At 51.0% G+C, this 14769-nt stretch overlaps 1 protein-coding gene across 3 annotated transcripts in view; it reads left to right on the plus strand.

Annotated features, from left to right (window-relative positions):
• Window positions 1-14769, plus strand: part of TMEM198 (transmembrane protein 198) — a 328796-nt gene that overhangs the window by 299621 nt on the left and 14406 nt on the right. For 2 of the 3 annotated variants that reach the window (XM_085650174.1, XM_085650172.1), the window contains exon 4: window positions 1129-1358. In XM_085650174.1, coding sequence (XP_085506300.1) covers window positions 1129-1358 — 230 coding nt within the window. The remainder of the gene's footprint in view (window positions 1-1128; window positions 1359-14769) is intronic. The other variant, XM_085650173.1, reaches the window with a different exon arrangement.

Genomic DNA, 14769 nt, shown 5'->3' on the forward strand with positions numbered 1-14769 from the left:
CAGCGGGAGAAGCGGGAGAAGCAGCGGTTTAACTGGGCTCTGAGGAGAGGGTGGCGGTAGGCGTCTTTCCTAAAGCGGAATCAATCCGCCATCTTCCTTTTCCCTCAGAGCGTCTATCTGTGCTGTTTCTAAAGAAATGACTCTCCGTACAGCGCTTACACTAACAGTTCTACCAAACTGTGCATTCCACAGTGCCTACACTAACTACTGAAAACATCCACGTGGCCTCCTTGTGCGCCTGCGCAGAGCTGATCACAACACGGCCCCTACTTTTCGATTTACTGTGTTGTCACTGACTTTCTCAAAGAGACAGAGCTCTGCTTTGTACTTATTTACTGTGATACAAACACTGATGTGTTACTGGACCCTCAGTGCTGATTACTTTGCTTTCAGGGGGTAAGTCTTGTGCTCTGGAGAACAGTGGCGTAACGAAACTTGAGGGGCCCTCCATGCAGGGTACATGGAGGGGCCCCCGCTGCGGATTTATTCAGAAGCTCTCAGGCCAGAGTACTGTGCTGAGGGAGCCCCTGCAGCTCGGGGGCCCCCACACCGCAGGTGCTGCGGGGGCCTGTGTTACGCCACTAATGGAGAACAGCTTGCTGACTCTCACCCTGCTCATAGTGCTGAGAAGCCTAGAGAACTCTGTGAAGTTCATGTGAGGGATTGTAGGTTGAACCCTTTGGTTCTAGATCCCTGCAGAGTGCAGACTGTGAAAGCTTTATACATGTATGTATGTATGTACGTAGTGTATGTGTAGTGGAAACCGATCAAAACAAGCCACAGGACTGTGTGGTGCATGGTCAAAGACAAGCGTAAACTCAACGAGTAATGGAAGAGGAAGCTGGGGTGTGGAGAGGTAATGCTTTGTAATGTATGCATTCATATGGTATTTCCATAGCGCAAACATAGCCAATAGGCAGCAGAGCACTGTACATGGTCAAAGTAGTGTTCAAAATGTAGTCTTCTTTGAAGAGATGCGCCTTTCCTAAACTGGAGCAGCATGGGGGTGGTCCTGATGGAGACAGGATGCTGTTGCAGATGCTACCTGTTGTCTTGCTTTCTCTGCTGATTGTAGTTTATTTGTTTTGCCGGTGCATTTATTGATTGCGACTCTCTGTTTCCTTCCAGTGATCATAAGCCGCCAGCAGCGGCGAGTGCAGCTGATGCGTATAAAGCAGCGTGAGGAGCGGAAGGAAAAGAAGAAGAAAAAGAAGAAGCCACACCCCCATCCCCATCCTCATCCGCACCCCCATCCGCACAAGGCACCCCACCACCCCGAGCCGGCCTACCGCAGGAAGCCCACCCCTGTTCGGCGCTTCGACGGGGACGTACTCTCCCCTGTGAGTCCTGTTTGCAGGGTACAGATCCTTCCACGGCACCACTGTGCTGGTCTTACGTTTCCTCTTCTCTGTAGCTACAACATCTGAACTCTCTTTGCCGCCTGGCACTGTGTAGGACCTGTCTTTAGCCGTCCAACTATCACTGTGTCCATGACAGAGCCAGTGTACTTCCAGGTCTTCCCTCCCTCAGAGATGAGTAATATTACAGCTTGTACTTCAGATCAGAGTACAGAGCTGCTTCCCATCCTACGACCTCATGAGAGGAACGCGTCCTCCATCCCTTGCTTTAATGGCAACGGTGAAGCCACTGCCTCCAAACCCCATCCTTTGACCCCATTACTCTTGACCTCTCCCATTGGTCACTCCCTGCCTCTGCTCCCATTGATCACTCTCTGCCTCTGCTTCCATTGATCACTCTCTGCTTCTGCTTTCATTGATCACTCTCTGCCCCGCTCCTTTAGATCACCCTCTGCCCCTGCTCCCATTGATCACTCTCTTCCCCTTCTCCCATTGATCCCTCTCTGCCCCTGCTCCCATTGATCACCCTCTGCCCCTGCTCCCATTGATCACTCTCTTCCCCTTCTCCCATTGATCCCTCTCTGCCCCTGCTTCCCTTGATCACTCTCTGATCCACTCCCATTGATCACTCTCTGCCCCTGCTTCCCTTGATTACTCTCTGATCCACTCCCATTGATCAATCTCTGCCCTGCTCCCATTCATCACTCTCTGCCCCTGCGCCCATGGATCCCTTTTCTGCCTCTCCTCCAATTTGTCACTCTCGGTCTCTTCTTCAATTGATCACTCCCTGCCTCTGCTCTCATTGATCACTCTGTGCCCCTGCTCCCATTGATCACTCTCTGCTTCATCCCCATTGATCACTCTCTTCTCCGTCCCATTAAACACTCTCTTCCCCTTTACCCATTCATTCCTCTCTCCTCCGCCCCCATTTATCACTCTCTGCTTCTTCTCCCATTGATCACTCTCTACTCCGCTCTTATTGATCACTCCCTGCCACAGTTCTCGTTTGTCACTCTCTGCTCCTTCTCCCATTCATCACTCTCTGTCTCTTCTCCCATTCATCACACTCTGCTCCCTCTCCCATTCATCACTCTCTGTCTCTTCTCCCATTCATCACTCTCTGCCTCTGCTCCAATTGAGCACTCTCTGCCTCCGATCTCATTGATCACTCCCTGCTCTGCTCCCATTATTCACTCTCTTCCTCTGCTCCCTTTGATCACTCTCTGCTCCGCCCCATTGATCACTCTCTTCCCCTTCTTCCATTAATCACTCTCTGCCTCTGCTCCCATTGACCACTCTGCTCTGCTCCCATTGACCACTCCCTGCTCCTGCTCCCATTGATCACTCCCTGCTCCCATTGATCACTCCCTGCCATTGATCCCATTGATCAATCCCTGCTCTGCTTCCATTGATCACTCCCTGCCCTTCCTCCCATCTATCACTTTCTGCCCCTGCTCCAATTGATCACTCTCTGCCCCCGCTCCCATTGATCACTCTCTGCCCTGCTCCCATTGGTCACTCTCTGCCCCTGCTCCCACTGATCACTCCCTGCCCTTGCTCCAATTGATCACTCTCTGCCCTGCTCCCATTGGTCACTCTCTGCCCCTGCTTCCACTGATCACTCCCTGCCCTTGCTCCCATTGATCGCTCTCTGCTCCGCTCCCTTTGATCGCTCTATGCTCTGCTCCCATTGATCACTGTCTGCTCCGCCCCCATTCATTACTCTCTGTCTCTTCTCCCATTGATCACTCTCTGCCGCCCCCCCATTGATCACTCTCTTCCCCTTCTCCCGTTAATCACTCTCCGCCTCTGCTCTCATTGGTCACTCTCTGCTCCGCCCCATTGATCACGCTCTTCCACTTCTCCCATTAATTACTCTCTGCCTCTTCTCCCATTGATCCCTCTCTGCCCCTGCTCCCATTCATCACTCCCTGCCCCTGCTCCCATTGATCACTCTCTGCCTCTGCTCCCTTTGATCACCCTCTGCCCCTGCTCCTTCTAATCTCTCTCTGCCTCTGCTCCCATTGAGCACTCTCTGCTTCTTCTCCCATTGATCTCTCTCTACCCATGCTCCCATTGATCACTCTCTGCCCCTGCTCCCATCGATCAGTCTCTGCCTCTGTTCCCTTTGATCACTCTCTGCTCCGCCCCATAGATCACTCTCTGCCTCTTCTCCCATTGATCACTCTCTGCCGCCCCCCCATTGATCACTCTCTTCCACTTCTCCAATTAATCACTCTCTGCCTCTGCTTCCATTGATCTCTCTCTGCCCTGCTCCCATTGATCACTCTCTGCCTCTTCTCCCATTGATCCCTCTCTGCCCATGCTCCTTCTGATCTCTCTCTGCCCTGCTCCCGTTGATCACGCTCTGCCCCTGCTCCAATTGATCACTCTCTGCCTCTTGTCCCATTGCTCCCTCTCTGCCCCTGCTCCTTCTGATCTCTCTCTGCCCTGCTCCCTCTGATCTCTCTCTGCCCTACTCCCGTTGATCACGCTCTGCCCCTGCTCCCATTGATCACTCTCTGCCCTGCTCCTGTTGATCACGCTCTGCCCCTGCTCCCATTGATCACTCCCTGCCCTTGCCCCCATTGATCACTCCCTGCCCTTGCTCCCATTGATCACTCTCTGCCCCTGCTCCCACTGATCATTTCCTGCCCTTGCTCCAATTGATCACTTTCTGCCTCTTCTCCCATTGATCACTCTCTGCCGCCCCCCCCCATTGATCACTCTCTTCCCCTTCTCCCATTAATCACTCTCCGCCTCTGCTCTCATTGGTCACTCTCTGCTCCTCCCCATTGATCACACTCTTCCACTTCTCCCATTAATCACTCTCTTCCACTTCTCCCATTAATCACTCGCTGCCTCTGCTCCCATTGATCACTCTCTGCTCTGCTCCCATTGATCACTCTCTGCCTCTTCTCCCATTGATCCCTCTCTGCCCCTGCTCCCATTGATCACTCTCTCCCTCTGCTCCCTTTGATCACTCTCTGCACTGCTCCCTTTGATCACCCTCTGCCCCTGCTCCTTCTGATCTCTCTCTGCCCCTCCTCCCATTGATCACTCTCTGCCCCTGCTCCCATCGATCAATCTTTGCCTCTGCTCCCTCTGATCACTCTCTGCTCCGCCCCATAGATCACTCTCTGCCTCTTCTCTCATTAGTCACTCTCTGCCCCTCTCCCATTGATCACTCTCTGCTCTGCTCCCATTGATCACTCTCTGCCTCTGCTCCCATTGATCACTCTCTGCCTCTTCTCCCATTGATCCCTCTCTGCCCCTGCTCCCATTCATCACTCCCTGCTCCCATTGATCACTCTCTGCCTCTGCTCCCTTTGATCACTCTCTGCACTGCTCCCTTTGATCACCCTCTGCCCTTGCTCCCATTGATCACCCTCTGCCCTTGCTCCTTCTGATCTCTCTCTGCCCCTCCTCCCATTGATCACTCTCTCCTCTGCTCCCATTGACCACTCTCTGCTCTGCTCCCATTGATCACTCCCTGCTCCTGCTCCCATTGATCACTCCCTGCCATCGCTCCCATTGATCAATCCCTGCTCTGCTTCCATTGATCACTCCCTGCCCTTCCTCCCATCTATCACTCTCTGCCCCTGCTCCAATTGATCACTCTCTGCCCCTGCTCCCATTGATCACTCTCTGCCCTGCTCCCATTGGTCACTCTCTGCCCCTGCTCCCACTGATCACTCCCTGCCCTTGCTCCAATTGATCACTCTCTGCCCTTCTCCCATTGGTCACTCTCTGCCCCTGCTTCCACTGATCACTCCCTGCCCTTGCTCCCATTGATCGCTCTCTGCTCCGCTCCCTTTGATCACTCTATGCTCTGCTCCCATTGATCACTCTCTGCTCCGCCCCCATTCATTACTCTCTGTCTCTTCTCCCATTGATCACTCTCTGCCGCCCCCCTTTGATCACTCTCTTCCCCTTCTCCCATTAATCACTCTCCGCCTTTGCTCTCATTGGTCACTCTCTGCTCCGCCCCATTGATCACGCTCTTCCACTTCTCCCATTAATTACTCTCTGCCTCGGCTCCCATTGATCTCTCTCTGCCTCTTCTCCCATTGATCCCTCTCTGCCCCTGCTCCCATTCATCACTCCTTGCCCAGGCTCCCATTGATCACTCTCTGCCTCTGCTCCCTTTGATCACCCTCTGCCCCTGCCCCTTCTAATCTCTCTCTGCCCCTCCTCCCATTGATCACTCTCTGCCCTGCTCCCATTGGTCACTCTCTGCCCCTGCTCCCACTGATCACTCCCTGCCCTTGCTCCAATTGATCACTCTCTGCCCTTCTCCCATTGGTCACTCTCTGCCCCTGCTTCCACTGATCACTCCCTGCCCTTGCTCCCATTGATCGCTCTCTGCTCCGCTCCCTTTGATCGCTCTATGCTCTGCTCCCATTGATCACTCTCTGCTCCGCCCCCATTCATTACTCTCTGTCTCTTCTCCCATTGATCACTCTCTGCCGCCCCCCTTTGAGCACTCTCTTCCCCTTCTCCCATTAATCACTCTCCGCCTCTGCTCTCATTGGTCACTCTCTGCTCCGCCCCATTGATCACGCTCTTCCACTTCTCCCATTAATTACTCTCTGCCTCGGCTCCCATTGATCTCTCTCTGCCTCTTCTCCCATTGATCCCTCTCTGCCCCTGCTCCCATTCATCACTCCTTGCCCAGGCTCCCATTGATCACTCTCTCCCTCTGCTCCCTTTGATCTCTCTCTGCCCTGCTCCCTTTGATCACCCTCTGCCCCTGCCCCTTCTAATCTCTCTCTGCCCCTGCTCCCATTGATCACTCTCTGCCCCTGCTCCCATTGATCACTCTCTGCCCCTGCTCCCATCAATCAATCTTTGCCTCTGCTCCATCTCATTAGTCACTCTCTGAGCTCTCCCATTGATCACTCTCTGCCCCTCTCCCATTGATCACTCTCTGCTCTGCTCCCATTGATCACTCTCTGCCTCTGCTCCCTTTGATCACTCCCTGCTCCCTTTGATCACTCCCTGCTCCACCCCATAGATCACTCTCTGCCTCTTCTCTCATTAATCACTCTCTGCCCCTCTCCCATTGATCACTCTCTGCTCCGCCCCATTGATGACTCTCTGCTCTGACCCATTCATCACTCTCTTCCCCTTCTTCCATTATTCACTCTCTGCCTCTGCTCCCATTGATCACTCTCTGCCTCTGCTCCCATTAATCACTCTCTGTCTCTTCTCCATTTGATCACTCTCTGCTCTTCTCCCATTGATCTCTCTCTGCTCCCATAGAGTTTTTACTGCACTAACTCCTTGTAGCATGTGCTGCTGTAGGTCATGTGCTCACTCCTGCCATCTTGTGTTGGGTTTGGCACATCACCACTTGTGTTCAATTGGAGAAGTGTTTTCGGTTTTGGAGGTGACTTGTGATACCTCCTCGAATCCCAGGATAGAGACTTCACCTTGGATGGTTCCCCCATCGGGTTCAGACATGTTATCGAGTGCTCCAAAATGTGCAAAGGGAGAGTTAGAGCTTTGATCCAGACATGTAAAGTGACACCCTATGTGTCTGGATCAAAGCTCCACTCCCCCTTTGGGCTTCTAAGAAATCCTTCTAGTGACCTCTGTGGTTTGGACTGAACTTTACCTAAGAGAGAGCCTGCAGGTGGCTTGAGCACTGCTCTTTCCTTTTTATTGTAGTTGTATCTTTAGTTACAATGTCTTTCACATGTCATTCTAAACTAGCGCATACGTCACATGTTGGAGCAACCTGAATTGACTGGTACATAGAGTATTTCATGTACTTTTGCCATAATACATGCTGTGTGCAGTAATTTACCTCCTGACTAAGGGGCAGATTTGCAAATCAGCAGGGATGCACCAGGAAACATGCGACACGCATTGCAATCCTTGCGCCACCATGGATGCACCGCATTTACAATGCGGCGTACCATGGCACAAGGAAATGCAGATGCGTGTCGCATCTACCAGCGTAAGGTTGGTGCAGTGCTGGAGTCATGTTGCGGGCGCGAAGCAACTCCAGCACTGTTCCAACCCAGCCAATATGCAACATGGTGCGTCAAGCCTTACGCCTGCTTCAAGCAGGCGAAGTCACACTTAGTCTGGGTCCTCATGAAGCAGCTGAGGATAAGTTACAAGTTTTAATTAGGAGGTTGACGTGAACAAGGCAAGGTAAGCAGCCACTCTGGAAGTTCACCCACATGTCTTAAAACACAAAGGACATACACAGTCTCTTCACCCACTTCTGAACTGTCTTGGAAATGTTTCTTCAACCCAGTCAGTCTTTCTCGCTACTACCGGGTGCAAAGATGTCTTCGGGAGGGTACAGGTGGTCTGCCCTGATGAGGGTCAACAAGGAAACAACCGAGGAATGGAGAGTAACACAAGGTAGTCTCTCGGAAGATGAGGCGCCCTGATTAGTACACGATGATCCAGGTCATGGCCAGACGATCCAGGCCCAGTGATTGGTGCGCACAGAGATGAGTCGCACAAGGCACTCCAGAGTACAAACACGATGATTTGCAAATCCCGCACCTCACTGGAAAGAAGGCCCAGTACGGGTGCATGTCAAGTTGGGTGCAGCAGGCAATTCCGATCACACTCACAGCAAAGAGTTGCAATTCTGTACTTCTCTGGAAATGGGGAACAACGTCCGATGCGCGATGATACAGGTTACACCAGACCAGTCCGGTCACACACAAACAGGCGCAAGTTCAGCAGAGCCACATGAGGTTGAATGAGGCCCTACTCTGGGTACTCCCCCACCTCCGAGAGTCACACCCTGTGAAACTGACACTGCATGCAATGAACCTGCAATATGTGTGCTGCACGAGAGAAATGCGGCACGATTGACCAAACAGGCCAGGTGGGGTTCCACGACTCGTGAATCTGCTCACCACCACTAAATGCTTATGAGTGTTGTGGTCCCCAAAGTATGGGAACCACACTCCTTAGATGTGGGCAAGATTTCTGGGGCTCCGCAGTAGGCAATCTGGTCATCAGACACAAGTCTTAGGCCCACGCTCACACCACGCTACCAGGTTGGATTGAATAGACAAGGTGTTCACTTGAAAGGGCACTGCTCTCCAGATGCCACAGGTAGGTGATGTAGGTCTCTCGGGGAAGATCTTTGATGTCTCTGAGATCTCCGGGAGAACAGGAGGCCTGTGGTTGGGCCCTTGGAGAGCACACTTCAGAGTGCCACACTTCAGAAGGTCCGCAGCCCAGGCCAGTCTTTATTCAGACAGTTATCCTCAATGTGCACAACAGACTCCTCTGACAATATGCACCACACAGTCCGGGTTCTCCGGTCCCACGTCCGCACAAGCATATCTCACCCTTTGCTGTAGGATGCCAACCGTAGTTATACTGTCTTGTGTCTTTGAAGTCGGTGGATTAGGGGTTCTCCCTTTGAACCAAAGATGTCTCCCCTAAATTGTAGGCCTGTCTGCCATGGGGCCTTGAAAGACAGATCTTAATCTTTAGTGGGGCCATGATCCGGCCCCTAGAGGCTAAGTGTCACAGCCTCTATCTTAAATCTATCCTCTTCGTTCGCAAATTAAATAGGTCTGCTGTTCCCGTGGGATGCCCCTGTTTTATGGCTGTTGATTGGAGAATGTACAGATGTGTTCCCCCCGACCCCTGGTGTCCACTGGAGCCAGACACCATGGTCCCTGAGACTCTTGGAGCATAGAAATGTCCATATTCTATAAGACAACATATATTACCCCTGACGAAAGGCCCCAGAGGCCTGAAATGCATTTGGTTACAATAAAACTGCTTTTTAATGGATTTGGCTTTGGTACGTGTTTTTGACAAGAGGTTCGGATGGCCCTACATGAACATGAGAAACTTGGGAAATAGCTTTTCCTGGCACGTGGATGTAAACAGTGACAAACGCTAAAATTGGAAAATGAATACAGTGAAAAAGGAGTAAAATAACAAAACAATAAAGTATGGCTGCAAATGCAATCGAAAAAGGCTGTGCCACAGACTTGGAGCCTTAAGGTGTTCCATTATGAGGCATTTCTAAGTGAGTTATGCCAAACCCCCCTTTAGCCATGGAGAGGGTTTGCAAATCTATTGATATGAAACATTATGTGTTTGCTCCACTGCAATCCACTGCTGCGGTGCAAAGTATTGTCACCCACTTCCCCATATTAACCTATGGGAAGAGCAGGCCTCATAGGTAATAAAAACACACATAGGTATTCCTCACTACCTGGGCACACGTGCGCTATTGTGCACCCCAACCTGCGATGGCAGGAGAGACACATAGTTCCCAGCACCAGTGATGCCAGTGCGCCCACCCCAGTCTGCACGGGTTAAACCAATATGAGCGTCTGTGCGCACTCACTAACCTGGATTGGCAGGCGGCACACACAATCACGGGCACCACAAGTGCGGGTGCGCACTCCCATCGGCCTACAATGCAAGCTACTCATGAGTTTACTCACAATCGATGCCAGTGCTCAGACACTGGTCTGCAGTTACAGATCAGCACATGTTTCAGAACTGTGAATCAGCGCCACTTCCCAACTCAGATAGGAGGGGTGCGCACACTTTCAAATGGCAAGGACAGGCCAGGCATACGGCTACCCAGGCCCTAGCACCTTTAGTGCCAGTGCACGCAGAGGTCCCTGCTAGGCTCAGCCGGACATGCGTGGATCCCCTCAAGGGTAGGGTTGCACACTCTCGGCCAGTGACAGCAGACCAGGAACCTCGCTGCTGGCATCATGAATGCAAGCATGCAGACACAGACCTGCACTGGCAGGCCTAATCCAGCGTTAGAACACCGGGGATACAGGTACATGGCCTCTAATGGCAGGCCAGGCACCTATCCAACGTGCCATAGGTGCTAGAGCCCATCATCCAGCCTGCCCTGGCAGGCGGGATACGTATCAGGAATAGCATCAGTGCTGGTGCACACACCCGTGTCTACATTGGCAGACCAGCCCATGTTCCGAACTGATGCGTCAGTGCCTCTTCCTAATCTGTGTAGAAAGGCACACGCTCTTCCCCTCCGCCTTGAGCGAGGATGTGCAGCGGGCCCAGAGGCCACTCCAGAGATTATGTAACTCCCTAGGAGTATCCTTGGGGAGAGCCAAACTCTAAGGGAGGGAAGCCCCGTCGGGGGGTTTCTAACTATCCGGCTGGGGACATCGATATGAGCGTTACTGGCCTTCAGCCTCCCGCGGTGCCCTTCAGGGCTTCCCTGGGGGAGTGCCCTCATTATCTGGGATGACCCACTCAGGGTTGGCCGAGGCGTAAGTGATGCCAACTTAGGTAGGGGTGCAAAGGCGTGCCCTCAGGCCTGCCATGTCAGACCCCGATATAGGGTTGATAACTATCCGGTGGGTAGCACACTCAGTGCTATGTCCCACTACTAGCCAGTGCTGTACCCGCCCCGGGTATGTGGTGTACCTGTTTACAGTGCGCACAGGGGTACAGGACCAAAACCCCATCGTATCCGCATCCCCAGCCCAATGCGGACGAGGCGGGAAGGTGCTCAGTCTCCTGAGGTTATGAGAGAGAGCCGGGAAAGACTAGGAGGGAAAAGCAAAGAGTGTTGAGGTCATTTCCCCCAAGGAGGCCATGTCTATTACTGCTGCTAAAGCCATTCTTGGAGCTTTTGTGGCATGAAATAGTCTGTTATCACACTTGTGGGCGTGTGATGGTTTGTAGTGTTGTGACCATCATTAGCAGCGCTGGCAGGGGCGCTGTGTTTTACAGGCTGCAGTGGCCTTTGACAGGAGTCCTGGCACCTATTTATTTTACAAATGAAGCCCGGCTGCGTTGGGAGCTGCAGTATTACCTTCAAGGCACACCGACTTGTTATGCTTTGGATCTCGACATATCCACTCACCTGTTGGGGAAAACCACAGTGTACGGTGGAGTCGGTGACCTAGTGCCTGTGGGCTTTGGGGAGTCATGCATCACCTCCAAAACAAAAGCACTTCTCGAAAGAAAAAGCAGCTGTAATATTGGAAAGACACCACTAGATGGCAGGCGTGCGCGCAGCACGCGGCACAGACCGCTACGTGCATGTTGCCAAATTTTAAATGTCAGTAATTTTTATTTTTATTTTTATTTTGACTGTTTTGTATAGCGAGAACAAGACCCTTGCGGGTATCAGAGCGCTTTACATAGCAAACATACGAATGTTTTCATTAATTCTCCATTTGGGCACTTCCGGCCCACTCCTGCCCCCTGTTCCCACAGAACACTCTCTGCCACAATTCTGTCTCATCGAACACTAGGCCCAGCTTTTGTGCTTTTCCCCTATGAGTATTCTGCCCCTTCCTACCTGGGCCTCTCAGAGGAATAGTGCTCCAGGGATCTTTTAATAAATTATTTCTCTGGTCCCTGAACTGCTGAGCACGTCCCCTCCGTCACTAAATCCACCATCTACTGTCGTGTTTTTATCTACAAGGGGAAGGAAGCGGAAAGAGAGAAGTGGGCAGTGGAAGGGCACGGGGAGGAAGGGCAGACAGGGCAAGGAGGTCAGAGGGAAGGGTGCAGCCAGCCTTGGAGGCAGAGAATTAACGGAGTGACGAAAAGAATATATGTGAAGAGAAAGTAGCAAATGACGGAAAGAAAGAAGCGACGGTGAACCTAAAGGAAAAAAGATTACGAAATCATTTATTACACACAAAAAACTCAATACTAACTCAATACTAAAGCCAAGAGCACGTTAGAGAGGATGAAAAGAGGACACAAAAAATATCTAAATAGCAACAAAGGAGCAAAAGAAAATAGAAAAAGAACAAAATGGAATAGAGAGATAATATGGAGCAGAACACGAGTTCCCGAAAGCAAACCAGGTGCTGGAATCTGGTTCACCTCCAGAGCTGCTGGGTTTGCCCGTTGTCGGAGGACCCACCTGGGGGGAATTCTGCCAGGTACGGGGTGAGTGCCCTACACTTGTGGGATTCCCAAAGGAGGCCCCAGAGCAGGTCAGCAAGGAGTGGTTGGAAGGCATTATAGGCACATGCATCAAAGGAAAAACCAGTCGCAAACGGGCAGATTCTCAGAATCTGCCCCTTTGCGACCGGTATTTTTGCATTTTGGATGCATCATCCCAAATGCAAAAATCGCAATTTAAGGAATCTCTAAATTGCGATTACTTAAATTGCGATTGCATTTAAGGAATCCCAAATTGAGATTCCTTAAATGCAATGCATTAAAGTAAAAACATTAGCGATTTCGCTAATAGGGGGAGCAAATTACCATGAAGTTGAACTTCATGGTAATTTGCAAAAACTTTGAAAAATGCACTTTTGTGCATTTTTCAAAGTTTCATGTTGCGCACACACATGCCCTTAAGGCATGTGTGTGTGCAACATATGTGCACAGATCAATTTCAGGGGTGCAAAAGGGTGTCATTTTGACACCCTTGCACCCTTGAAATTGCATGAGCTATTTGCGAGTACCTACTGGTACTCGCAAATTGCTCATGCAATCTCCAATCCATTCCTGAATGGGACAGCATTCCTTAATTGCGACTCGCAATTTGCGACTCGCAATTAAGGAATGTGTAGGATTCGCTATTTTTATAGCGATTCCTACATGCATAGGCTTTTGCAATTCCTTAATTGCGATTCCTTAATAATCGCAATTAAGGAATCGCAAAAGCCTACGTTGATGCATGTGCCAGTATGTTTCCTGGGAAGATGGACTGCCCTATAGTGAGCCTGTGAATCCTGCGCCAGGAGCCAGGAAGAGGCTTGTACTCCTGTAGTGAGGAATGTCCTGTAGTCACGGGATCATCAAGGGACCCTTAGTAGAACTCTTGGGCAGCAAGCAGGCCTAGGATAGGTTGGAGTCCATATTCCAACGACCAGGGCTGTGCAGTGGCACAGAGAGGTTCTCCAGAACCGGTCCCACTTGCCAGTTGAGTGGTGAGTAAGACGATAAGGCCTAAGTTCTTGGAGCGTAAGAGGGTGTTGGTGCTGACGCATGTTTGTAGCATTGGAGTATAAGTGGTGTGTGCCATACAAAGTTACAGAGGTGAACTACATGCTGCACACAGGTGCCAGAAGGGAGCACAAGAGAGTGCTCCGTGTGAACAGCCTTGGGCCATTCCTCCAAAGAGATTTACTGTAAGAGTTTTTTGATTTATTTCATTTTATTTTACAGAGTTTTATATAGCGTGAACTTGACCCGAATCGGGTATCGGAACACTTTACATAGCACCAGTTACATTACATGAGGACATACATTCATTTTTGTTAGGCACGGGGAGATTAAGTGATTTGCCTAGAATCACAGGATGTTCAGCGTCATTGCCGAGACTCGAATTCAGTTCCCATCTCTCCAAACCTCAATCTTTTGCACCGCGGCACTCCGGAGGGAACGGCCAAGTCCCCTCTCACGTTCAATGCCTGCATGAGATCCGTAGCTAGGGTCCTCAGAGCCTCATATCAGACCTCATGGTGACCAATGAGGACATACAGCTGGTGGCACAAAAAGATGACATTACATTATTGCAGCTTTATGAAGACAGCTTTATTTCCATTGGCTGTCTGTGCTATGAAATACCAGACACCTTCTGGCAAGGAAGCCGACCACTTCCAACCTAGGAGACCTCTCAAGACAGAATCGTTTAGGAGAGCTTTGGCCCATATTCACAGTTCCCGGGGTGGACGATGTGTCATCCTCTCAGGACAAACAATCCTTGGAGGAGAGGCTCTTCCTCCCCTTTACAGCGGTTCAACCAAGAAACAACAGAGTCCGGATCAATGTGCAATCGGACAGCAGTCTCTTACCTGGACCCTGCACCGAGTGCCTGGACCTGCAGCAAACAAGTCCCAATGAGTTTCTGTCCCCGCACACAGGTCTGTTCTGCAGCCAAGGCTGTGGTGGTTCACGCCAGCAGGTACCACACTTACCTCCAGGGACGGCGAGCATCAGGAGGGCAGGTTCTCAGGTCAGGGGTTCCACGGTCATAGACTGATATTTTGGAATGATACAGAGGACACCAACCTTCACATCGTGGGGAGCTCCAGTTTTCGGTATCTCCCCTTACTTCCTTTCTTTTGGCTTAGTGAACGAAGGCAGCTTTGAAAGTAAAACGTTTCCAAAGCAGAGCCCGACTAAGCTTACCAGACCTGGTGTTGGTCCCATCCCAAAAAGAAATCCTGACTTCTAGAGGATCCAATGATAAGATGTCCTCAAGAAGCCAAGTCTGTAAAAGACACCCTGGTATCTTCTAGAGGATCCAGTGATAAGATGTCCTCAAGAAGCCAAGTCTGTAAAAGACGCCCTGGTATCTTCTAGAGGATCCAGTGATAAGATGTCCTCAAGATGCCAAGTCTGTAAAAGACGCCCTGGTATCTTCTAGAGGATCCAGTGATAAGATGTCCTCAAGAAGCCAAGTATGTAAAAGACATCCTGGTATCTTCTAGAGGATCCAATG

Source organism: Triturus cristatus, chromosome 3_2 (genome assembly GCF_964204655.1).
Source record: "Triturus cristatus chromosome 3_2, aTriCri1.1, whole genome shotgun sequence".
NCBI lineage: Eukaryota > Metazoa > Chordata > Amphibia > Caudata > Salamandridae > Triturus > Triturus cristatus.